This window comes from Mustela erminea, chromosome 8 (assembly GCF_009829155.1).
Source record: "Mustela erminea isolate mMusErm1 chromosome 8, mMusErm1.Pri, whole genome shotgun sequence".
Taxonomy (NCBI): domain Eukaryota; kingdom Metazoa; phylum Chordata; class Mammalia; order Carnivora; family Mustelidae; genus Mustela; species Mustela erminea.
This window is the reverse complement of record NC_045621.1, coordinates 69963306-69990695: the sequence shown is the minus strand read 5'-3', so window position 1 is coordinate 69990695 and position 27390 is coordinate 69963306. Positions and strand designations below refer to the sequence as shown.

The 27390-nt window shown below is 41.5% G+C and overlaps 1 protein-coding gene across 6 annotated transcripts in view; it reads left to right on the top strand.

Annotated features, from left to right (window-relative positions):
• The window catches only part of CHN1 (chimerin 1), a 207795-nt gene extending 181885 nt beyond the window's left edge, over positions 1-25910 (top strand). For all 6 annotated transcript variants that reach the window (XM_032355997.1, XM_032355998.1, XM_032356000.1 and 3 more), the window contains 6 exons: positions 1650-1734; positions 12625-12798; positions 13549-13626; positions 16730-16867; positions 23741-23846; positions 25123-25910. In XM_032355997.1, the coding sequence (XP_032211888.1) occupies positions 1650-1734; positions 12625-12798; positions 13549-13626; positions 16730-16867; positions 23741-23846; positions 25123-25294 (753 nt within the window). In that variant the 3' untranslated portion in view covers positions 25295-25910. The remainder of the gene's footprint in view (positions 1-1649; positions 1735-12624; positions 12799-13548; positions 13627-16729; positions 16868-23740; positions 23847-25122) is intronic.
• Positions 25911-27390: the final 1480 nt, after the last annotated feature.

Below are 27390 nucleotides of genomic sequence, written 5' to 3'. Positions count from 1 at the left end.
GGAACACAGACCAACAAAAAAGACATCACAGACTATCTGAATGTTGATCTTGGGCTCTGCTTTAGAAACTCTAGGAAATGCTTTCCGTTACAGGCACTGAGCATCAGTAACAATCCGGAAGCAACTGTGTCCGCATTCCTGATGCTTTTCCATAAAAGACACAGAAGAGATTATGGCCTTCTTTTCCAAAATCAACACATTTTGTACTCAAGCTCACTTGGCAGTGACCAGAGTCACAAGCACATACCTACTTGGAAGGAACCAACACCAGGTTATCCATGACAGCCTTACCCAGCCAGTGTTAGTATTCTGACATACCTTTTCTCATTGATCTGAATAATGTGCTTTTTTTTTTTTTTTCCATTTTAACATCTTTGGAATTGGGATTTCTCTTATAATCAGTGGTTTGTCATAATTTACCTGGTTTGGTTTTTCTAAATGGAATATATGCCCTGTGTTCAATGTAAGTCTTGTGTTCAATACCATCTTAAGTTTGAAAGAATAAGTTATATTAAAAATCATCTACCTGTTTGATACATACAAAGAACAGTAGCAAAAATGACCATCTTAGCAGTGGATTTCATTATTTGTATTATCTGTTCTGACAGATACTTATGTTGGAATACAAATCGTCACATTTTATGATTTTCATTATCTTTATATGACTGTTTTCTGCAGGAGAACATCATACATATAAGAAATTTTCTCAGGTAACTGTACTTTGATACACAGATCAGTGACTTCCTGGTTTCCTCTCCCTTTTTTTTTTTTTTTTTTCCTGGGTGGATTTTCAGCTAATATCTGCTCGGAATTTTTTTTCCTCAGAAATCTCAAAGTGTAAGGGAAATATTCCAATTTTTTTTCTTTTATTTTTTAATATTGGGGTTTGAATTCCTTGCCTCTCTTTTCTACCAATACTTTTTCATCTGAGTTAAGCTAGAATGGCTTCTCTCTCCTATACAAAAAATTTAGGTATCTTAGCATTTGAAATCCTTTCTTTGGAGATTCCTTTCTTAGGGATAAAGGAATCAAATGCATTTAAATGTTTTTGAGGCTGAAATGATTCATGCATAATTACTACACTCAAGTAGGGTTTCTGATTAATTCTCCCTTCATAAAAATGAATATATTTTAGAAACTCTCTTCTGCAGTTTCTAAAATATATTCATTCCCTTAACTAATGTAAGTATCAAATGGTTCTGAACAGAAATTGGCCATTTTTGCTGCTTCAGTTGTGACCAGTCACTAAGTATCACCTTCACCATCTGTGGTCACAGAAGGTAGGTCATCTGACAAAATCCTGACAGGACCCAGACATACCCTGCATCGCTCCTTTCCTTTGTGTAACTCAGAGATGAGGCTTAGGGCTGGAGGGAACCAGCTGGAGAACCACTGTAGAAATTGTTTTGCAAAGTGAATCACAGAATAATGATTTGATGTATCACCATTTCTAAAACAAAGAGCAAATTGAGCTCTGAAAGAAATTTTAACTGCTTGTCGCGGTTCCACTCAGCTAAAGTTTCCCTAAATGCAGCCACATCACACCTCTTTGTTACCATGGTTTGTATTTCCGCACTTTGACAGAAAACCATCTCTTCGTCCATGTGTTTTCCCCTCTGGCCACTCTGTCACTCACTGCTCTTTTTCAGGTCCATACGTTCAGAGGGCCACACTGGTGTGAATACTGTGCCAACTTCATGTGGGGTCTCATTGCTCAGGGAGTAAAATGTGCAGGTAAGAGCCCTTCCCTTTTTGCTTTATTGAGTTACAGAGTTAGAAGGAATAAGTTATAAGGATATTTGCTATTATGCACATATAGTGGGCTGGATTCAGGTTTGCTCTTAACACACAGGCAGTAGTCTAGATTTGCAGAAACTCAGTTTATCCGCCCTTAACCTTCTGTACTTAGGGGGCAGCAGACTAGGGATCCAGTATTAGTCCATTAAAAAGAGAGAAGTTGGCCTGTTCAGAAAGTCTGATAAAAGGAGATAAAAGTAAGGCAGTTATATTTAACTCTTGCCTTTGATGTTACAGTAACTAAATTTATAAAAATGATTTTTTTAAGCAGTGTACAGGGACCTATGATTGTTGCCTTGGAAACTGAATTTTAAAGATAACTTGTTAAGCTGGATTGTCCTTACTACATTTTTTTGCAAAATCAAACTGAAGTTTAAAAATCTGTGAATTTATCTTCAAAGATGGTTACCAAATTCTGAAAAACCACTTAGTCAGTAATATTTTGTTTGTGACATTTTGAAATCTTGAATATGCCGAATCCTTTCTATAAAATATGACCACAGTAGTTTTAGATATACATTTTGAAGAAACTTTGAAGTTTTACTCATAAAGAAATAAGCAACTCTGGGATACATTGAAATGCCTTATGAAAATAAGTTATTCACATCATGTGAAATTCCTTTGTATAAAACAACTATACCAAGAATTGACCATTTATTCAAACTACTCTAAATTCTGACATAGGCTTAGAAATAATGGTTTAAATTATAGAGTTTGGTCATAGACATTTCTTTCTGCTATTTAAATTGTTAAAGTAAAAAATACATTCTTACATCTCTTTTAGCATGAAGCTTAGCACTTAAAACTGTATACTAAAAGTATTTCAAAATGGTAACTGTAATAATTCTATCAAGTTTATCACTAAAAAAACCCATCTTTCTTTAGTGGCATGATCTTGTAAAAATTTTAATTCCAGTAGAAGTAGCATACACATGCTATATTAGTTTCAGGTGTACAATACAGTGATTCGGCAGTTCTGCACCTTCCAATGTGCTCATCGCAGTAAGTGTACTAGGAGCCTCCTACTCTGCCATCTTCCCCAGAAGTCTCCTACAGCATGATTTTTTTTCTTAAGATTTTATTGACTTTTGGGAGGGGAGGGCAGGTAGAGGGAGAGAGAATCTCAAGTAGACTCTTCACCCACCAAGTGCAGAGCCTGATGCAGGGCTCCATCTTAGGACCCTGCGGCCATGACCTGAGCTGAAATCAAGAGTCAGACACTCAACTGTCTGCACCACCAACAACCCCCCCAACTCTGTGGCATGATTTTTAGTGGAATATTTTTATTGCCCATTATGTGCAGAAATCTCTGGGGTCTGATTTTTCTTACTTCTAAACTGCATTTTTTTTTAATTGCAAGGTAAAATATGCAATGCACATTAATGTTCCAAGCCCTTCTTTCAGTTATTATTCCCGTAGCGTCAGTAAGGCATGATAAGGTTCCAGGCATACATCATTAGACAAATCCATTCAAGGACCTCCCTGTCACACACAGGGATAAAAATTCCCCTCGTCTTGACTTTGAGCCACACAGAGGTATCTCATAGAGAGCCTCGGCTCAGATCCAGTCTGACTCGTCCATCATCCTAGAGGGATGACAACCCCAGTTGCAAGTCTCTGCCCAGAGAATAAATGAGGATAATCTTGTCAGCCTTCGACTGGCAGTTACCAGTAAGGATGAGATTAGGCAGGCTGTGGGTAAGCCTTTGAACTGGAGGGGAACACATTGGAACCTCCAGTGATGTTAAGACCATCTACAGTGTGGGAGTGCTTGTTCCTGGGCACAAATCACCTGCTTGAGGAATGTTGGTCTCAGTCAGCATTAGGGATTAGATATAAATTTAGAAACTTTGACACAGCCAAACCAGCCAAGAACTTGCAACAGTTTCTTGAACGCTTTGTGACTATCGCTGATTTAAAAGCTTCTCGTTTATGGGAGTAATGATGTATACCACTTAAGTTTTGAAATATGAAGCCCATCTACATAAGAATTCTGAGTTTGCTATGTTAGCAGGGAATAGGTTCTTGTATGCATAACCCTTGACAATATGCTACGATCCCAAATCATGTTTGAAAGAAATGCTTTGGAACTTTTATGATAGTAATAATAGGAAGGAAAAGGAAAGAGAAAGTGATTTGCCCCCTCCTACAGCTACCCGCTTTAATAGTCTCCACAATTGTGTAGGAATTGAAAGAAAAGCCTTGAGGAGAATTTTCATTTTTATGCCTTGTCCATGAAAGCATTCTGTTCTCTGTGATTTGAACCATATTAATGTATAAGAACAAGTCAACTCCTTTTTTTAAATGTGCAGGTTGGCATTTGAATTCGTTCTGTTTTCTATGACAATGAATTCTTAGCTCTGAAGTGGCTGATCCTGACCTTTGAGTCATCCACTTTAAAACAGAATGCAAAGAATTAAGAATATAAAGAGAGAGAATTATGAAAGGTTAAACAATGCCTCCCTAAAGAAGTCTACTCTCTAATCCCTGGAACCTGTGAGTATGTTACCTTTAATGGCAAAAGGGACTGATTTAAGCTAAGGTCTTGAAATGGGGAGATGACCTTCCATTGTTGGGATGGGCCCAGGATAATCACAGTCACGGGGTCCCTACAAGAAAGAGGCAGAGTCTGAAAAAAAGGGACAGAAACAGACCTCAGAAAAGGGAGAAGATGCTAGGCCGTTGGTTTTGCAGAGGGAGGAAGTGGGCCAGGAGCTAAGGAATGTGGGCAGCCTCTAGAAGCTGGAAAAGGAAGCCTAGAAACACTGCCTCTCCGGAGCCTCCCGAAGAAGCACAGGCCTGCAACACCTTGATATCCACCTAGGGAAACTTGTGGCCTTGGGGCATCTGACCCCCAGAACTAGGACATGAACTCTAATGATGTAAGCCACTGAATTCGTGGTAATTTGTTACAGCAGCAATGGGAAACTAATACACTAGCCACTGAACATTTAAGACATTACTTCCGAAGGAAGAGGGCAGGCTAACTGCCTATCTGAAAAGAGATGTATTTATCTGCTTTTGATCCTAAGACAGCTTGCTTTGTTCTGGTGTCTTTTTTTTTTTAATCCACCAAGGCAGAAGAGAGCGTGTCAGGAATTTTTCAGGGAGCATTGGCCAAAAGCATCAGTTTTGTATCTCCCCACCCCCTCTGGTTTTTTTTGTTAAACATCATGTGAATTGTCGAGTGGTGTTCCAGGCACCAGGCTGGCAGAGTTACCGCCAGAATCGGACTGAATCCAGTTAGTGAGAGACAAGCTGTCCCTTCCGACCCACATGCTCTAGGCTGGCTAAGAGGCAGGCTGCGGCTGAAGAGGGCAGCGGCGGGACAGGCAGTGTAGACACGGCCTTTCCTATGCCTGCTCTTGAGATCCCAGAGCAGGCACCAAACATCCTCTTTGTCTACCAACATCTCCCTCCCTCTAGCTTGCTTGAAAGACTACAAGGACAGGGCAAGGGAGCATGGAACGGCAACTTGGGAGCGGAGACCTTAATATTTATGAGCATTGTAAAAAAAAAAAAAAACTACCTGTAGGTAGTTTGTAATAGCAGAGTTCAAAGGATCCTCGTTCAGACAAAAAAAGAGTTTCCCCAAACCATGTTTCCTTTCTCTATGAAAGGGACTTAACTTATAAGTTAAAATCATCTGTTGTTATATAATCACTGAGCTTGCCAAACACCCCTCCCATCAAAAAGACCATGATTCCACCAGCGTTGCTGAGTTGTTTTCACTTCAGCCTTGCCATAATAATCTGAGAATTAAGCCAGATAATAATTGTAAATCACACATCAACTTAGTATTGGTTATTTATTCAAGCGACTCTGTTTTTCACATCGCTGTCATCACACACAGACACACACACACACACACACACACACACACACACACACGCCACAACAGAGAATGGGAGTTCTTTCCTAGTAATAAAATGTATTCATTGCTTAAAGTACAGGACTTAGCTTTTAGGTTGAAGAAAAGAAGTGGAAATAATTTATCTTAATTACTGCTTTGATTGACTGGACCTAAAAAGTTATGTTTGTCCTTTTATTTTTTTTTTAAATCGTATCCATTTATTTGAGAGAGAGAGAGCGCGCGCGTGCATGGTGGTGGGTGGAGAGGGAAAGAGAGTCTCAAGCAGACTGGGTGCTGAGCACAGAGCTCTACAGAGGGCTCGCTCTCACTACCCTGAGATCATGATCTGAACCAAAACCAAGAGCCACACGCTTAACCAACTGAGCCACCCAGGTGCCCCTATGTTTGTCCTTATAAATTACCAGTGAGAAGTTGATTAGACTTGTTTAGAAGTTTCATGTAGCAGTATTTTCACAAATATGCAAAAAATAAATTATTCTTTTTAATTTTGCTTATGAAAGTAATGACTTCTAATACATATGAGAATTGGGCTATTCCCATTTTTCCTGGATGGATATTCAGGGAGGGAGATATCTAAGAGACACATTTTAGAATAAAAATTTGATTCGCAATTATTTAAAATATGAACACACATGGGGCACCTGGCTAGAACATGTGACTCTTGATCTCAGAGTTGTGAGTCCAAGCCTCACATGGGGTATAGAGAGTACTTTACAAAAAATCTTTTTAAAAAATGAATAAAATATGAACACTCAAAGAATGAACAATTATCTTTCCTTTCAAAACATGCATTAACATTACCTTTTAATCCTAACAATATAATGTGAATATAAGCTATTTTTTTTCAAAAGATAGATTTTTGTGCTTTTTAGATATGAAACATCCATTTTTTAGAGAAATCAAACCCCAGGAATTCTGAAATCTGAGAATAGCTTAAAGTTAGTGTCTAAGTAATAGAAACATTAATAAAGGACAGAATAAAATGTGAGTTGAGTTTTTTCATTTTTCCTTTCATATGGTCCATGCTTATTAACTTGAAGGATTAGGAGGGGGAAATGTTTCATTGCAGCATAATAATAACCTACTAACCAAGAGATGCAACAAATAAAATTATCTTTTACGGACTTTTGTTGTTGTTTACAGTGTAGAGCTTCCTTGGGAGAAATGGAATGGTAGAGGAGTTATATGACTTTAATAAATAAGGATGAAAACCAAATAAAGTCTTAATGGCAAACTGAAATATGATGTATGGCTAGTTCCTGTAGGAGCGATTTTCAGAGCGAGCTCAGAGCTGGTATATTGCACCGTGAACTTAAGGGTATAAAGATGCTTTATTTTATGACTTTGCCCTATCCTTTGTTCATCTGAAGGACTTCATAGCTAATCCTGCCAAAAATTTGGCTTTTGAAATTTATTTCTAAACTCGAGTAGAAGATGTTGTCGCATAGTTTTTTTTTTTTTAATTTTTTTTTAAGATCTTATTTATTTATTTCACAGACCGAGATCACAAGTAGGCAGAAAAGGAGGGCGGGGAGGGAGCAGGCTCCCTGCTGAGCAGAGATCCCAGTGATGCGGGGCTCAATGCCAGGACCCTGGCATCATGATCTGAGCCGAAGGCAGAGGCTTTAACCCACTGAGCCACCTGGGCGCCACCCATAGTTTATTCTCATTCAAATGGAAGAAATAGATCAGGTTAGAAAACATTTTCCTCTTCCTTAATTCCTAAATCTGAGCTCAGTCATCACTCTACCCTCTTGTCACTGAGTCACAAATAATCTAGGAGTTTAATGTTTAAAGTGATAGCTGACTCCAGTTATTGAATGGAAAAATGTTAGCATTAACATCAGACGAGAAGTGCTATTCACCTGTTTTGATTATGTGTCAAAATTTTACTGGATTGCTTTGTAGTGGTTTTCCATATGGAATTTATACCTGGGGAAAGAATAGGACAAAACAAGAATATAACGGGTAGCTTCTATCACTGATTTTTAAAAGTCCTTGCCAGAGGCACCTGGGTGGCTCAGTTAATGAAGCGTCTGCCTTTGGCTTGGGTCGTGATCCCCAGGGTCCTGGGACCGAGCCCCGTGTGTTGGGCTCCCTGCTCAGTGGGGAGCCTGCTTCTCCCTCTCCCTCTGTCTCTGCCTCCTTCTCTCACTACTGCTTGTGCTCTGTGTGTCAACAGAGTAAAATCTTAAAAAAATAAATAAATAAATAAGTCCTTGCCAATGATTTCACTCATATGTGTAATTTAGGAAATAAATGAGCAAAGGGGAAAAAGAGAGAGAGAGAGACACAAACCAAGAAAACAGATTGTTAACAATAAAGAATAAACCGATGGTCACCAGAGGGGAAGTGGGTGGAGAGATGGGTGAAGTAGGTGATGGGGATTAGGGAGGACACTTGTGATGAGCCCAGGGTCATGTATGGAAATGCTGGATCACTATATTGTACACCTGGAACTCATATGATACTGTGTCTTAACTGGAATTAAAATAAAAACTTAAATAAAAGTACACTGATAAAAAAGTCCTTGCCAAATCATTTATATATATGTATATACACCCACATATACATACATACATCCATACATACATATATGTAAAACAGTAAAATATAACAATGTCTCTTTTAAACTCAAGTATATACAACAAACAATGGGTACAATAAACATTACCGAGTAAGAGGTTGAAACTAGCCAATTCATCTTCGGGGCTGGAAACCAACTCTTGGGTGTGTGATACGCGGCTAGTGAAGGGCAGCAGGCGTCGCTCGGTGGGAAGAGCACAGGCTGGGAATCCAGAGGCCAAGGCTACGTCTCAGTTCTGCCACTTTCCGGCTGGAACAAGTTATTTGGACTCTTGGAGCTTTATTGCCTCTATAGGTAAAGGCAATGGGATAGGCTGTTACCAAAAGCCCTTTCCAACTGGATCTGTTGCTTCTTTGTACACACTTCAAGTATGAGGCACATCAACATTAATATGAAATTATGAAGCTTTGCTGACTTTTATACATTTAAATACTATGGATGAGTTCTTCCGGTTCTGGACGAGATAAATAAATAGGTTTCATTTTATTCCTCACAATATTAATAACAAAAGACCCTGTACAAAACCTATACATCAGCTATGAGAAGACTCTGAAAGTGGAGAAAAGCGGGCAGGCCAACCCCAGGATCCCTGCAGCAAGTTGCCTGGTGGTTGGGGTTGGCTTGTTTCCTCCCTCCCGTGTATCCCCAGCCTGGGCATGGGAGAGGCCCACAACCCAGCAGTGCCAATAAGCACAGACCAAAGATGATCCAAAGAAAATCCTTCTCTTCCTAGCCAAAGCGCTGGGAAAGGGTAGCCAGCCGAACCCTTTCCGCCCTTCCTGCCGTCCTCCAGGCGAGCATCGCGAACAAGGCATAGTGCGGCAGCCGCCCTCAGTAGTCTATGGGCAGAACCCGGTTTCGCCCTGCCCTGCAGTCCCCAGGGTGCACCTCGCCCCTGGGAGTGAGTGGAGCCCTGTATTTCATCACTGCCTGGCAGGAAGGAAGCGGTAGCCCCTCCTGGCTGAGCCTGTGGGTGACACCTGGACTTCTGTCCTGCCACGAAGTAGGAGCAGCACCCTCTCAGCCCAAGTCTGTGGGTGAAGCCCTGTCTTCACCCTGACCTGCAGTGATGAGGCAGCTGAGACAGGACATTACCCTGTCTTCCACATGTACCCTGTGGTTCCACATGGCACAGCATTCCTTCTCAACCAGGCTTCTGGGCAAACCCTGGCTTCCATCCCCACCCTAGTAACTAGGATGTGGCCGTCTCCCTCCCCAGAATGTGGGATACAGTCCTGCTATTTGGGTACTGTACAAGTAGGGTGGGCAAAATAGCACTGCGGTAATGTTACAAAGGCTTTGCAAACTAGGTAGGTATTTGAACCTTGGCCTACAAAAGCAAGCCAGGACACGCATTCTGAATCTCAACAGGTTAACTCTGCGAAAAGAGAAATGTTCAGTAGGAACCAGAGTCTTCTTGTAACACTCAAAAACATCCAGGCTTCAATTCAAAATTAAACTTCATACTGAGAAGCAGGAAAATCTCAACTTAGATGAGAAAAGAATCAACAGATGCCAATACCGAAACGACCTAGGCACTAGAATGATCAGACCAGGAAAACAGCCACCACAATAATGCTCCAGCAAGCAATTAGAAACACTCTGGAGACAAATGAAATATAAGAAATAGAAAATGAAGACGAAAAATAAATGGAGGGGCGCCTAGGTGGCCCAGTGGGTTAAAGCCTCTGCCTTCGGCTCAGGTCATGATCTCAGGCTCTCTCAGGCTCAGGCTCTCAGCTCAGCAGGGAACCTGCTTTTTCCCTTCCTCTCTCTCTGCCTGATTCTCTGCCTACTTATGACCTCTGTCTGTCAAATAAATAAATAAATTCTTTTTAAAAATTTTTTTAAATAAATAATAAATGGAAATTTTATAACTGAAAATTGCATTAACAATAAACTCACCGGATAGATGGGCTCAATAGCAGAATGGAGGGGACAGAGGACAGAACTGGTGAACCTGAATACAGATCAATAGAACTTCTCCAACTCAAACAAGAGAAAGAAAATAGACTTTGAAAAGTGACCTCAGCCTCAGAGACCTGTAGCAGAATAGTAAAAGATTTATCATTTGCATTTTTGGAGTCCCAGAAGAGGAGAGAGGCTGAAAAAATACTTGAAAAATGAGTGGCTGAAAACTCCTCAGATTTGGTAAAAGCCAAGAAAAATGAAGTACTTATTTGGAGACGCTTTTTTGTAAATGAAATGTATTAGAACAGTAAAGAGGAAGAAGCAGCTATAACCTGAGGCATCCACGTCCTGTCGCATTCACATGGGACGAACAGAGCTGTCCCAGAATCCCACTTAGCTTCCCACCGTAAGCTGACTGGGGCAATGCCATGTAACGGACCCTGGGCTGCTGCGTAGAAAAGGCCTCTCAAAAGATTCTTCTCAATAATGACAACAACATAGTCCTGGTAAACACCTCTAACCTACTATGGCTAAGAAATTGCATATATTAATATTAAAGTCTCACAGGAACCTATAATGGATAGATAATAAATACTTTTATGATTCCTATTTTACATAACTGAGGTGCAGGAAAGGCACTCAGAATTGGACAGCTAATAGATGAGAGAGCTAATTCTAACTCAGAGAAGTTATAGGAAACATTAAAATATTCAGGGGAAACAAGGTCTTTTAAGTGGACATTTGCCATTGATTTGCCTTAGGATTGAATCAGAAATCTTACCAGTAACTAAGAGAGATATAAAGAGGAACTGGGGGTCTGGGTGATGTAATCACTTGGACATTGTCTAAGTATTACAGAATGTTGTCAAGCCATGTCCTCTGGTAATACAGATCCAGCTCGGTGCTCTGGAGGCCCATTTCTGTCTTCAAAGAAGCAGTTGCTATTCTTTAGTGAGGATAACATTGGGCATTGTTGGTATTGGCCGTGCCTTCTCCAGTGCTGTTCTCTTCCACACATATGCAAAGACCCAGTGTCCCTCTGCACCTAGCTTGTCTTTGCACATGGGAGGTGCTCACTACAGTGGAATTCCTCCCTTTGAGTCACACAGGCCTTACGTATGCATTGCAAGTTGGCAGTGTCTACATATTTAACGAAAGAATGATTCCATTTATAAATTTTGGCAAATGTCCCTCATCTCTGTTTATTGTTACCGCCCTATAGAACTAGACTGCAGCTTTACCAAGTCATTATTAGAATGATAAGCACCAACATTTGCTGAAAGAGCAAGAAAACTAAAGCTTGCCCAGTGACCACAGGCAGTGGCCGTGGCCTTGTAGGATTTTCAGACTGTTTCATTAAGACCTGGATATCTCTGAATCAGATTTACAAGGGGTCAACATCAAGTCCTTATGAAAAACATCAAATGGGTTAGGTTTTTAGAAACATAAAGATGACATTTATTTTAGTTAAATTATTCAGTGATGGTTTATCACTCTAAAAGAACAAAATATTTGAATTCTTCTCTGTCCCTTCTAAAACTCCATTGCTCTCTTCTTATTGAAAATGAAGTATCTCCTGACATTAACTAGAAGATGTTTGAGTTCTGGCATCTTACAAGTTACAACTCAGTAAAATTACAAAGCAAAGGACAAGCTTCAGGAGAGGCACGATGGTTATAGATGTTAAAATCGTGGACCCTAGAAATATCTGTAGGCTTAAATCTCAGTTCCATTGCAAACTCAGGGCATGACTTTGGGTAAATCACTAACATGTGCTCGGTTTCGTCAGATTTACAAAATGAGAAGAAAAATAGTACGTATTTTATAAAGTTTTGTGAGCTTAATGGAAATAATGTAAAGCACTTGGACTAGTGCTTGGCATCAGTAAACCAGTGCTAATAGTAAATAATACTATGGCTATTTTTAGCCGCTAAATTTATTGTTTTATATATCTATATATCAAGGCTTATGAAGAGATATGAATATGAATGGCATGATTTTAAGAAGATCCTGGGATACTTTTACTTTCGGAGATCTAATTCCTCTTCATATCAAATATATTAAAGTATAATCCTATTTCCCACATCAAATATAATGTTTATGTCACTTTGAAGAAATGGACAATTTTAAGTTGCCTCTTTGGCATAATATTATATTTTGTAGACATTTAAACACTAATTTTGTTTCATCTGGGTTGAATTTCTCCTGAGATCACACAGCAAGTAAGAAATGAAGCACGAGCTAGAATTATCATCTGCTGACTTAAAACCAAAATTTTCCAAGAGAAAAGATGGGAAGAATGTTTTTACACTCGGCAGAAACTGCTGGAAGCTAGTCCCCTTTTAAGCCTCACTGAAGCTGGACGGACTGTCTTTTGCTAAAATAAACACTCCAGAATGCTCAAAACTCTGCTCAAAACATTGATGTATTTTTCCTTTCTGTATTTTTCTTTTAGATTGTGGTTTGAATGTTCATAAGCAGTGTTCCAAGATGGTCCCAAATGACTGTAAGCCAGACTTGAAACATGTCAAGAAGGTGTACAGTTGTGACCTTACAACACTCGTGAAAGCCCATATCACCAAGCGACCAATGGTGGTGGACATGTGCATCAGGGAAATTGAATCTAGAGGTGAGGCATTTCCGGTGTGGTTCAGCAGTTGTAATGCACCATGAATGCAAGTTCTCATGCCCTTCCGGGTGCCTCATTGCATAATCCAGTTGTCTTCTTTTATAAGTTTAGGGGGGAATGATTTCAGATGTCCAATGACCTGAAAGCCTGAAATGAGTTAATGTAGCATCTAATGAACTAGCCTGATTTTAAGGTACATTGAACTAGTTACAGGAAATACACTTAAATATTTTTATGGATGATGATGCTTCTAGTCTATAAAAGTTGACATGTAGATAGCAATTTGTTTTTCACTTTTTACATTTTTCTAGGTCTAAGAAGCAAAGGTGTAAATGCTCTATTAAAACTAACCTAAGCCAAAAAGAACGCTGCATCCCAATTCTTATTTCCCATTTGGGAAACACTGGTATGGGCCTATTAACATGGTTATCTTAATCTTCGGTTATGTAAAGAATTATGGTATAATTGGGGTGATGAATTATTTCCCTTAAGACTCAACATATTTGATCTAATTAGACTCAGTGGTGAGCCAAATTACAAATACTCAGGTAACAGTAGGTCAGAGTTTAAAAACTGTGAGTGCAGTGGTTTTATTTTAGGAGAAAATGTGAAGAGGTTTCTAAACAAGTGTATTTAATCATTCTTTCATGCACATTACTTCCCCAGCCTGAAGTATGGGAAGAAATTAAAATTTGGAGAAAAGGCATAATTCCAAAGAAACTAATTAGCTCCCTTGCTTTATTTTTACAGGTCTTAATTCTGAAGGACTGTATCGAGTATCAGGATTTAGTGACTTAATCGAAGATGTCAAGATGGCTTTTGACAGAGGTATGTTCTTCAGCATGTTCATTAACTTAGGACAACAATGCCCTCTGCCAAGAAGGCACAGTTTATGTTATTCTTTATATTAATTATTTATATTTATATTATTGTCTTAAGTCATTGATTATTATTCCAAATTAAAAGCTTAAAATTCTACTTTTTATTAGTATATTAAAGTGCTACACTTCAAGGTGAGGAAGAAACTGTATAAAATGTAACTATATTACCAGTACCTGAGCACCCAAGGCTGGTCCCTATTCATAAAAATATACACAGAACAGTTAAATTTACCAGAAATCATGGAGAAGATAGGGCAGAGTGGTTGGGAGAATCTTAGTCATTGCAGATCTCAGGTTTCCCAGGCTGGAGTTGGCTCATCAAACCGCCTGTCGTCCATGTATCCCATCACCATATTTGACTGGGTGGAGACTCAGTTTAATGACTTAGATGCCCCTACTACAGAATCGTTACTGATTTTATTTGAATTTATGCCATAAAGGAAAATATTAATAACTTTGGAATATAACGTAGTTTGTTGGGGTTGGAGGAATGCTGGCGATCAGAAGAGGCTTTTCCGGAGAAGAACAGAGGTTAACCACATAATATGTAAAGACATTGGCAAGAGAAGAGTCTGTGCAAAAGACCTGAGGCTGTGCTTGTCAAGGCCCTGGAAAGTGCTGTGGCTTAGAGAGGAGAAGTGAGAGGAGAGTGGATGAAGGTGCAATGACTGCAGTATCTCACTGTAGAAAGAATTAGCTGAATGGTAGAAGGGTTCTCAGATCCATGTCTAAATTCGATTCGATTTAACTTGTCATAAAACTGAGCTATAAGGTTGGTAATTTTATTTTCCAAACCAAAAATTGGATGTGTAACCCGTAATGAGACAGGATATTTGATATGTGGATTCTCATAGAAAAATAACTAATAGAAGGCGGAAGCAGGAACTCTGTGGCAGGAGAGAATACCAGTTTTCTTTCACTTTCCCTGAATAAAAATGTCAATAGAGGTGATACTTACCTTTGCAGTTTTTCTACCTACCATTTGTGCCCTCCCATCTCCTTTTCCATATCTTTGGGCCTCTAGCACCTGCCCTCTTGCCCAGGGTTCCCCAGGGAAGCATTCTACATTGCTTTCTCCTCCCAGAAAGTGGTCTATCCCAATTTGTACCACCACAGCCCGTGCTTTCAACCCAAGTGTGAAAGACACATACCAGTGATCTAATTCACACTTCAAATGTGAATGTATGACATGCCATGGCATTTTGCATTTAAAAGAGGCTTCTTTAAAGAAAAAGTAGTAGTAGTTTTAGGTTTACCGTTCTAGGTTGACAGTAGATTTAGCTTACAAAATTTCACAGAGATTTCCCATCTAACCTCTCCTCTCATGCTCCCCCCAACCCAGTTTCCCATTGTTAACACCTTGCATTAGTATAGTACATTTGTTACAATTGATGAACCACCATGGGTACGTTCTTAATAACTAAAGTGAGTAGCTCACATCGAAATTCACTCTTTATGTTACAGAGTTCTGTGGGTTTGGCAAATGCATAATGTCATATATCCACATTAAGTGGCACATAGAACTTTCACTACCATGAAAATCATCTGTACTTTACCTGTTCTTCCTTCCCCTTCTCCCCCTGCACCCCTGACAACCACAGTTCTTTCTACGGACTCCACAGTTAAGCCTTTCCCAGAATGTATATAGCTGGAATCATGGAGTATGTAGCCTTTTTCGACTGATTTCCTTTACTTAGCGGTATGCATTTAAAGTTCTCCCATTGCTTTTCATGGCTTGATAGCTCTTTTCTTGCTGTTGCTCAATAACATTCTTTGTCTAGATATATCAGTTTATTTGCCTATTGAAGGACATCTCAATTGCTTCCAGTTTTTTGGCAATTATGAATGAGAGTGGCTATAAATATTTGTGAGCACAGTTTTGTGTAGACATAAGTAGTTTTCAGCTCTTCTGGGTAAATACCCTGGAATGTGATTGCTGGATTATATGGTGAGAGTATGTTTAGGAAACCGCCTACCCCCAAGTGGCTGTACCTTTTGTGTTCGCACCAGCAGCAGCATACAGTTCTGTGGCTCCTGGTCCTCCCAGCATTCATTGTCAGGGTTCTGGATTTTAGCCATTCTAGTATCAGGGTAGGGAACAGGCTGCCTTTTTTTTTTTTTTTTTTAAGATTTTATTTATTTATTTGACAGACAGAAATCACAAGTAGGTGGAGAGGCAGGCAGAGAGAGAGGAGGAAGCAGGCTCCCTGCTGAGCAAAGAGCCCGATGCGGGGCTCGATCCCAGGACCCTGGGATCATGACCTGAGCCGAAGGCAGAGACTTTAACCCACAGAGCTACCCGGGCGCCCCAACAGGCTGCTTTTTAATCAGCCGAAATCATTTGTAAGCCAAACGGAATAAAAGAAACCTAGGATAAGGTCAGCTCAGAGTAGGCACTAATTGAATGTTTTGTAGATGAAAATTCAGGTATTTTAACCAGTGACTAAATGCAGGGGAGTAAAGGAAGGCCAGCTTCCCTCGAGAGTCTTAAGGCCCAGCTCCTCTGAATTACTCCTCTATTGTATAACTTCTTTTCTTGTTATTTCAACATTCTAAAGTTTTGTTTCATTTTACTCTCGTGCTTCTCGCTATCTGCCTACCTCCAAGGCTTAGACAGCATCCCAGCGTGTCATGGTCATGTATCAGAGCCTGGGGTGAGTCAGAAGTGGCCTTTTGTAGGTTAGGAGTGACTTTCTTGTTATTTTTCACATTCTCTAGGTTTATTTAAAAAAGAAAGAGAAAGCAATCCCACTCATTCCCCTAGGAATTCTCAAGTACTCCTGGAATTTACAAATATTGCTGTTGACCTCTGTCCTCTTGTACTCCTCCCTCATTAAACCTGGAAAAATAAGTAACTTCAGAATAGAAAATTAAAAAAAAAATGATTTCGCTTTCCACAGAAAATTAATCATTTATATACATCGGCACACAGAATTTGATACTAAAAACTGACGCACTGCCAATCTCTAAAGACTGTACCCAAAAACACGTTATGAAAACAGTGCTCTGCATTCAGACACTTACTCTTACTTTTTTAACCTCCTTCCAAGATGGGGAGAAGGCAGATATTTCTGTGAACATGTATGAAGACATCAACATCATCACTGGCGCGCTGAAACTTTACTTCAGGGATCTCCCAATCCCACTCATCACGTACGACGCCTACCCGAAGTTTATCGAGTCCGCCAGTAAGTATGAAGCCACGCATTCCGAATGACCCCCCAGACTGCCTCCTCCTGGTAATCATTTCTCTGGTTTTTCCTGAGTTTCTTGAATGCGTACTAAGTATTTCCCCCTCGCCTTTCTCTACGGCTAATATACTCACAAGAATTTTGATCTCCTCTCTAACATCAGTTATTTATGACTTCTGCCGTCAGAAGCTTCTTTGTCATGGGCTAACCCTCATTTTCCAGAGTAAGGCTTAACCCAGTGTTCCTTAAGTAAGGACCAACACTTCCACAAAGTAAAAATGAATAACTAGAAAAATAAAATTGAAAAAACAGGACCAAACTATTTTGTTACTAGATTCAGCTAGGCATAAAAGTTGCTCGATCAGATCCCATAAAAGTTTCTAAATTCTTACTTTCAATGTCTGTCCTTATCCTGTGACAGACCATTAACAGACAGTTTGTGAACTGGCACCGGTCCGTAGATCATACTTTAAGGAACACGGTTTTAGATCAAGAAGTGTTTCTTTTTTTTTTTTTTTTTTTTTAAGTTCTAGTTGAAATGCAAATGAGAAAAAGCAAAGCCTCATATGCCAAATTGTATTTATGGTGCAAAACTCATACCTGTAATTCACAGTACATTTTTTTTAAAGAAGGGAATTTTTAACAGATTTTAAGTGTTGGCATTGCCATTTTTTTAGAAAAGATAAGCTATTTCTGTCATTTTCTTTTCTCTCTTAAAAACCATATGTTGTCTTGATCTTTAAATAATAACATCACTTTCTTAGTAACACTGATTTGCTTTTTGACTTGGAAATTTCTTGAAGTACAGACTTGCTTTGTTCTCATTTTTAGTTTCCCCTTCAGTGCTTTTGTTGAGAATTTCTGTGGTTAGCTCCCTGGAGCCCTGATTTCTTGTGGGTCAGCCCAGCTCTCATGTAGAGAACATCCAGAAGAATTAGACTGATTTGTACAAATGTCCATGTTAGGAGCCTGAAAGCCTCTAGGTCACTTCCATGGGAGTTTAACTCCTCTTATTTTGGGATGGATTTGGTGCTGATCATGAAAATTGTCTGCAGGAGCTTCTGGGTTCCTGTTTTGTGGTCCAGACGTTTCCGCCCCAGAGAAGCCTTATGGCCATGAACATGGGCAGCACTTGACACTTCCATCACGAAGGGCTGCTCAGTCCACAGTCTGCCCTGATCCCCAGGACAACACTGAGGGCCCAAGGAGACAGTGTTCCTGTCCCCAGTGTCACTTTGAGGTAAAACTGAAAGTTGGCTTCTGCGCCAAAGCCAAAGGCTCCCCATTAGCAGGGGACAGAGCAGTTCTTCAGACCCAGGTTCTGAACTCGACACAACCACCTCATTGATGCAGAAGAAAAATCCAAGCCTTCCTTAATGGGGTTCAAGGCCTTTGCCTCTCACACTCCCACACTGTTCCACCTTCATCCCCCGACGCCCACCTCAGCTGCCGCGGTTAACCTTCCAAACGATCTGTCAGCGTTCAGGGTTTGTATCTGGAACAGGCCTCCCGTCTCCTGTCAGTGAACCCCCCCTTGTACCTCAGAGAGCTGTTCAGAGCCTATCACAGGATAAAAACGTCCTAAATCAAGGCAGATTCCTTCTCATAAGTTCAGCTATTTTGAGGTGTGATTTCTCTGACACCAAAACCATGGCTTAACACTTAAATACGATATCAGTGTTTATTTTATGTGTTTGCAGTTGATCTGATTGCCTATGGAATATGGTGTCCTTGTCTGCGTCTCTTCTAGCAGTGGCATCGCTTTCATCTTTGGACACACAGATGCAACCTTTCTCTTATCTTTACAGGCACAGAAGGGAGACAAGAGAAGCTAAGATTTGTACAGCATATACTAGGTACAGAAATCGTGTTAGGCACTTTATAGCCACAATTTCATTTTAGTTGTTTTTTTCTTTTTTTTTTTCATTTTTGTTTAGTTTTAGTTTAGTTTAGGAACCTCTACACCCAACATGGGGCTCAAACTCATGACCCTGAGATCAAGAGTTGCATGTCCTTCCAACCGAGGCAGACAGGCGCTCCACCAGGATAGCATTTTAGGAAGGAGATATTATAGGGTGTAAATTGTCCGAGGTCCTTTTGGTGGAGGAGAGGCCCTGGCATTCTGACTCACATGTGTCTAATGACCGAGCCCCTCTCTCTCCACTCAGCCCACTGCCCGGCTCCCTGGAGCAGCAGAAGACTTACCCACAGGAGGAAGACCGAAAGGCAGAAAGTCCTCCCAAAGATGGTCAGGGCTGGCCCACCCTTCCTGATGCAGGGACTCTTGAACCTTTTTCTCACTCAGCCCCTAGGAAACGAGGAGGTGGGGGAATTCTTCTTGAAGGCTCGGGTTTCTCTGGCATTTATTAGCATTTCTTGCCAACAGAAACTCCGACTTCACATTAAAGCTTTCTCCTGTCAAAGCCATCTGAGCTCTGCTGCCTCCCGCAGACATGCACCACTTGGGAGCTGGAGGGAAGTGGCTACAGGAAATGAAGAGGGACACACAGGTGGTGGGGGCCAGGGCGTCTCATCGAAGGGCTTAAAGGTCTTTGTAATCCCTTGGCAAGTGCCCTGGAACCACCTGGAAGTCTCAGACTACCTTTTTCCTCACTGCCTCCCCTTCCCCTCCAGGGAAGAAATCGCTGCCCTCCCCTCTCCCCCCCCACCAGGTGCAAAGGCCTGGAAGGCAGGTGCCTCTCGAAGGCATGCTCTGTAAGCCCGCACTCGGGCGCTTCTGACCACAAGGACAACAGTGCTGCTGGGGCTGAATGTGGAAATCTTTCTCTGGCCAAGGACTCTAAGAGCTGTGCTCCCAGATGATCTTAGAAAATGTGATTCAGTGTGTAATCCTGAGTGAGTCAGATAAACTCAGAAATAAAACCCGGGGTTCTTCGTCCCAAACAACTTAGAATGTCCTGAAGCCTGGGATGAGAACTTGCAAGTTTTTCCCTCAACTCTGCCACTGAGTCACTCCTTAACCTTAAGTCTTTTTTCTTCTTCTATTTGAATTTCTATTTCTCTTTTTGAGTTGGCAGCACATACCTTAAAAAGAACTTTTAACTAATGTTGATATAGGTTCAGGTGCTTATTTCCCGCCCCCACCATGTTCACATTTCCACATCCTTCCAGACCTCCCTCAGATGCCATCTCTTTCTCTCCTCTGTTCCGCTCAGCCCCCGAGCCATCTTTCTCCTCCGTCTCCCTGTCATACTTCACATGGACCTCGGTTACGGCCTCCTTCCTTCATGCTGAAAAGTTGCCTTCATATCTTGCCTTTCTTGTTAGACTGACCCCTTTACAAGCGGGAGTTCTCTTGCTCATGTTTATTGTCCCACAGCCCCTGCAGGAGTACCTCATTTACATAATAGGTGCTTAATAAATACTTGTTGAATGCGTAAGCATAATTTTATATTGAGAACCACAGATTCTTAGAGTTCTTAGATCTTCTAAAGGGTCATGTTAACAAGACTTCCTTCTATGACACATTCTTTTTTAAATACCCGGTAATTGCAGGATCGCCGCTTCTCTCAGCAGACAGCTGCCAGTGGACAGACTTAACGGTCAGAAGGCCCTATTGTGCACAGCAGAGAGCCACCTGCCTTCAACTCCCTCCCATTGGCAATGGTCCTAACATCCCCCTCTTCTGCATACAAGCCTTTCACATACTTGAAACAACTGATGGTGGTTGTTCATCTCTAAATACATTCCATTTTATCTTTGCTTAAATTATGCCATGGTCGTCTTAGGACAAAATATTTCTGTTCTCTAAAAAGAATATGGTTACTAGTCCTTTAAGTAGGAAAAAAAAAACAGAGAAAAATTAATTCCAGGGAAGAGTCTGTCAATTTGATGTCAGAATATTCAAATGTAATTTATCATATGCCCCCAAATTGCTCTCTCCAGTCTGGCCTCACCCCGAGCTCCAGATTCACCAGCGTCAGCGAGATCATTTGGAGGTCTGATAGACATCGTGACTAGAACCCTGGTCTTTCCCACAAAACCTCTTCCACCCATAACCTTTAGGGAGGCTCCATCCTCCCAGTCACCTATGGCCAAAACTTAGCTCATTCTTGATTCTTCTCCTCATACATCCCTTATCAGGAAATCCCATGGACTCTACCTTTAAAATATACCCAGAATCCAGCAACTTCTCATCACCGTCACTGCCACCATCTGGTCTAAGCTAGAGTCATTCCTCACCTGGTCTTTTTTTTTTTTTTTTTTTTTTTTTAAGATTTATGTATTTGAGAGAGAGAGCAAAAGAGCATATACTAGCCTGAAGGGAGGGGCAGAGGGAGAGGGAGAGAATCTTAAGCAGACTTCCCGCTGAGCACGGAACCCGTTGCGGGGCTCAATCCCACGACCCTGAGATCATGACCTGAACTAAAACCAAGAGTCAGATGCTTAACCAACTGCACTGTCCAGGCACCCTCCTCACCTGGATTTTTGTAATAGTTACTAGAATAGTCTGTTTCTACTTTGGCCTTTCCATAGCCTGTCTCCCACGTGGGAGACAGAGGAGAGATACTGTGAGCAACATCTGTCACATCATGTCCTTGTTCAGCACCTTCCCTTTTCTCTCTAGAATAGCCTACAGTCCCTGGAATAGCCTACAGCACCTGACACAACAGTGTCCTGTTTTGTTTTTGACCTCCTTCCATACCCCTCTTGCTCACTCCAGCACAGCCACCTCTGGCTTCTCACGTGTCCTCAGATGTCACAGGCCTACTCGCCCTTCAGCATCCTGACACAGCTGCTCCTTTGCCTGGAAGCCCTTCCCCCTCGCTCTTGCAGTGTTTCTTACCCTGCTGTTCTTTCCCGAAGCACTGGCCTCATTCTAATATAGTACAGACTGGAAGGTCCATGTTCACTGTGGATTGTCAGTCACCCTCTGAGAGAGAGAAGCAGCTCTCTGTGAGCAGGGAATTTTACTTGCTAGCCCACCAACACCATCCCTGATTTCACACCATCTCAAGATTCTCTCTGCAAAGATTAAATATGAAAATTAGAAGGAAACTATGTTACTCTTTTTTTCAATTTCCAAAACAATATAGTTTCAAATTAATTAGCCCCATGGCAAAAATTATAAGACAAAGTAATAGTTTTCTATAGTAAATGGAGTTTTCTTAATTCTAGAAATTAAATGATTAAATTTCAGTATCTGAAATGGTATTGCTGTTATGAACTGACATTCTTTAAAGACCCGAAGTTTCAAAGACCATGTATCAGTTATCATGGCAAATAATACATCCTGTATCACTGAGAAACGAACCAGGAACCCTGAGTAAGCTTTGGGCAGAAATCCTAATGGCTAAAGTTTCTTTTTTCTTTACGGAGATACAGAGATAGTGAGAGAGAGCATGAGCAAGAAGGAGAGGGAGAAGCAGGCTCCCTGCTGTGCAGAGAGCCCGATGCTGGGCTCCATCCCAATACCTGAGCCGAAGGCAGACGCTTAACCAACTTAGTCACCCGGGCCCCTCCTAAAGTTTCTTTGAATTAAAAAACTTCGCTTTTCCTATTCTGACATTTATCAGCTCTACATTGCCAATGCTAGGAAAGCTCACATTCATTTTTATGTCAGCTTTACCCTGACTGATGCATGGCCATGGAATCGGTTTGTCTTAGACGTTAGAAAATCAGGGTTCTTAGTCTTGTGTCTTGAATGATACATTGTGATCAGCTATGGCCTTCTAGTATTTCAAGGCTGCTCTCCTGATTCAGACTCAGCACTTTGAGGTCCCCTTGCACCTGCCCTGCGCCCCGACATTCAAAGGCCCCCTATTTTCCTGACATCTGAGGAGAAGCAGGAATGTGCTAGGGTGCTCTGAGAGCACAGCATTCCACAGACGTCTGCTGCTTCTGATTATGGGAATAACTGATGAACTAAATGCAATCTGTGACCTCAAAGGAACGTGCTGCGGTTTTGGCCAACACAGAACGAAAATGTCCAAATGAAGATGGTTCCCTTTGAAGTTTCTACCTTCGGAAGAGTCACATTTATTTCAGGGACCCTGCTGTCACTCCCAATGTTTAGAATTGCCTTCACTGGCTCATTAAAGTCTCCGGTTGTCCTACGTAGTAGAATATTTTTGTGCTCTGAGGATAGGTTTGACTTTTTTATATAACAAAAAGTAAATTAAAACCAAGGAAGTAGGGGCGCCTGGGTGGCTCAGTGGGTTAAGCCTCTGCCTTCGGCTCGTCTTGATCCCAGGATCCTGGGATCGAGCCCCACATCGGGGGAGCTTCCTCCTCTCTCTCTGCCTGCCTCTCTGACTACTTGTGATCTCTGTCAAATAAATAATAAATAAAATCTTTTTTAAAAAATTAAAAAAAAAAAAAAACAACTAAGGAAGTAAATACTGGGTGATTCCTCTCTTGGTTTACAAAGAAAATAGCATGAATATCAATGAAGCCTCTGGCAGGGGTTACCATGGCAGAACTGGGATGTTCAGAAGATCTGGAAGGAATTAGCCTCCCTTCAGTATGTCTGTAATGTGGTAAGATGATCTCATTTGAATGTCTCAGTTTTTACTCTGTGCATACATGTGTCTGAACTCTTTGGGGTGACAGCCGATCTACCCAGTGTCCAAGGTCCCCAGTGACCAGCCTCAGGCGCTCAAGTGAAGCAAGTGGGGGCTGTCCCCCAAAGTCTGAGTAAATGGTATCGCTGCTCCAAAACCAAGTCTCACAGAAACTGGAGACTTGGACCTTAAAATACTTTCCATAGCTTGTGGGTGGGGGGTGGCAAGGATCTGCAAAAAAGCATTTTGGACCGGTCCTAGGTGATCACTGCAAGAACAGAATTCAGTGAAGCATTTATACAAGGTGTTAAAGTTCTTCTCCTTGGTGTTCAACTTGCTGTTTTAGAAATTATGGATCCGGACGAGCAGTTAGAAGCGCTGCACGAGGCCCTGAGGCTGCTGCCCCCCGCCCACTGCGAGACCCTGCGGTACCTCATGGCGCATCTCAAGAGGCAAGTCACGGGCCGGAGGTTGCTCCTTGTGCTGCGGCCCAGTGGTAATAATGAGATGAGACCAAAGATCTAAGAAAGGACAGATCACTGAGGGAGTAACTACAGACACGCGCAAGCGGAGGAGGAAGGCTAAACAGTGCGCACCAGTGCCGGGCACAGGCTGGATGTGGCCATGTTGGCCGTTCGGGTCTGTGGGTGCAGATATGTGAGAGCGCCCGGTGTCCAGTTCTGGTGGGAAGAGGAAAGGTGGTAGCTGTCCCGGCAGGAGCATTAGCATAAGAAAGAGCAAAGCAACTCTCCAGAAGTCTCGCTTTTCTTACTTCTTGCTCCCAAATAGGCACTTCACCCTGGGTGACAGGATTATTGCCGTAATGTCTCCGACACTGAAAACTGCTATAAAAAATGGAGTAAAATAAGAGGTAGAGAGATGAATAGAAAATAAAATACTCTGGCTACTCCTGGTTTAATGTCTTAAGTAGCTTGATGGTGATGTAACTTCATTTCCGTGCTCGGTCACTCTCACTCTCTACTAGTTGAAGCAAATGGTTTTAAATTATGGGATCGAGTTTTAGTGGTTTTAGGATTTCAAAATATAAAGCCAATTAGAAACAAAAAAGACAGAACTTGACATCTATTTTGTATGCCTCTCGGCAAGAGCTACCCAGAAATGAATATTTAACTGGTGGCGCATTTAACATTTACACGGTTTCCCTCCTTAAAAGCAGTAGGAGTTAAAACTTGTGTTTAATATGCTTACAAATTCACTTGCAAATTCAAGTTTGCTTCATATATGTATGCAATTAAGTCCTTAGCACTAACGCAAAGGAATGGCTCTCCAGCCCTAGTCCGGGCCTTTGCTAGCTAGCAGGAGAGCGAACACGGACACTCAGCCTCCCTCAGTCTCCCTGAACGCAGCCCACTCTGTGCCTCCGCCACCCCCTTCCCCGATACTCTGTAAATATCCTGGGAACCGGGCAGCCAAGGGAAGGAGGGCTGATGGAATAATAGAGACGACCTAGCCCCCCCGTCCACTCCAGGCAAACACCCCACACACTCCAGCAGTGAGCTTGGCCAGGAGCTTCGGTGATACCAGAAGTTTAATTTATTGATATGATTTACTTTGAGGTGAAGAGGGGGACATACAAGGAGCATAGCCAAAGAGCTGGTAAGTGGGCCGGAGCCTTGACCGTGAGCCTGGTTTTTGTTGTAGCACTCGAGCGCTGTGCAGAATGCCCGGGCTTACACGAAGCCGCACCCCTGTGCTTCTGTTTTCCAGAGTGACCCTCCACGAGAAGGAGAACCTTATGAACGCCGAGAACCTTGGCATTGTGTTTGGCCCGACCCTGATGAGATCTCCAGAGCTGGACGCCATGGCCGCCCTGAATGATATCAGATACCAGAGACTGGTGGTGGAGCTGCTTATCAAAAATGAAGACATTTTATTTTAAATGTTAGTTCGCAGGGGAAAAAATGTTTTACAGATGAAGGAATGTTTTATAGTAATTTAATTGGCTCTTATAGCTGCATCATTTCTTGGTTAGAAGTTCGGGCAGATAGCCAGGTTAAAATGAAGGAACTTTCCATTGTTTCCATAGCACCGCTCCGCCGTCCTTGTAAAACAGTGAACACGCACTCCAGTTCTAGTGCCCCTGGGTGTTTATCATGTTAAGAGAAACTCAAGCTATTGCATGATTAGCCCCCTCTCTGGCAAGGGAACCCCACACAAAGGAGACAACAAGCCTGCACCGCCTCTCCGTCCCAGGTAGTCTGTGGTTGTAATTCAGCATGTTTCGCAGAGTCGATCTGTCGTGACTTCGCTTTTGAGTTCTATGTCATTGGTTTCTGACGCTTCTATAAACGCTCACATGAATGGATGAACCAGCCCCCCTCAGCTGCTGCGTTGCCATAGACTAGAACATACGCCAACTTTTCTCAGACGCTTCATTTCTGGTTTCTCTTAGTTCTTCGCTAACATAGTCTTTTCTTTCCAGCAAAAGCAAACTGTGTTTTCAGATTTGTTACTTTAGTAAATTATCCACCAATAAAAAACTACAATGCGGAACATTTTCTGTTATGTTATTATTGGGTTCCTGTTGCAATTTTGTGGTTTTGTCTGGCATGCATTTATTAATTTATTAAATTTGACTTTTAGAAATCAAAAATATTGATAGCTTACTTTTTCCCCCCATGATTGAAAATATTTGGGAAAATGCATTTGGCTATTTATTTAATACCGAGTAAAGTTTTGTGTTGAGTTCCTAAAGTAATTTAAAGCTGATTAAAATATCCATTCGTTGGATTTTTCTTCTGGCACACTTTGGCAGAAAGCTAGACTTATTTTCTCAACTTCGGGTGAGGGGTGAGGGGGGCCGGCAGTTGTTCCTTCTTGAGCCTTCAGAAGAAAAACTAAAAACAGTGACTTCTTCAACATTTGATTTGTCAGAAATGCTGGCATTCACCTGTGGTGGGGCTGCTCAGGCTGCTGGAGAGGAGTTGGTGCGCATACTTCCAGATCCCAGGACTCCAGTGGTGGGCCTGATGCTGTCACTAACTACCTGTGTGCCTTTGCATAAGAGCCCTCCAGGGTCTGTCAAATGAGCATCCTTCTAGAACTCAAGTTGTATCCTGCTTTAAAAAGTAGAATAATAATAATAATGACACAATGTACATTTTTGTGTTTTCACCACTTCAATCCTTGATACCATGAAGACCATCTCAAAGATAATGGTAACTGACAGAAATGAGGATTTTTCCCTATTTTTGCCCCTAGGCTTTGGTAGGAGGTTGATAGTAGAACTACTAATGTATGTGTTCAGAAAAGTATGGTTGTTCAAGAGTTAGTCCCTCACTGTGGCCTTCTCAACCACGGTCTCCCACGGAAAATGTCATGGCACTAAACATGGGAAGCATGGATTAAGAGGGTACAGAGATTTCTTTTGTATAACAAAGAAACTTCTTTAAAATGGAGGCCACTAAAAGGCACTATACACGTAAATCTGTGCTCTTGACTCCTAAAATACATTTGTCAGAGAAATCTGATCACATAAGTCTGTCCCAGATCAGGTAAGGCTACATTGTGTCATGGCTAATGTTCATTTTGTACAAAGTCCTTTTAAAGGAGAAATCCAATTACAGAGAAAGATGCTTTATTAGAGTATAATCACCCTGTTCTTTTCCTAAAAGGAATATATCTATATATTTTTATATATATCTATGGCTGACTCTCTAGGCACTTTTTCTTTTCTAAGGGAAAACACATTTATTATTGTTCTGATTTACTGAAACTTGAAATATTCCATAAAATTACCCAGGAAAATCCAGGTAGCAGAAATATTTAACACTATGCCTTCCTTCAAGAGGTTCCAAACATGTTTTAAAAGGCCACAGAATGATACACACACACACACACTATGCCACTTAAAGCACTTCTGTCTTCCATAGGTGCAGACATAAGCTCTGTGGTCCCAGGGTAACACTGCAGCCTTCCCCTGGCAGGACCACATAGACATTCCACGTTAAGTGTGAATACAACCGTGGAGGCTCC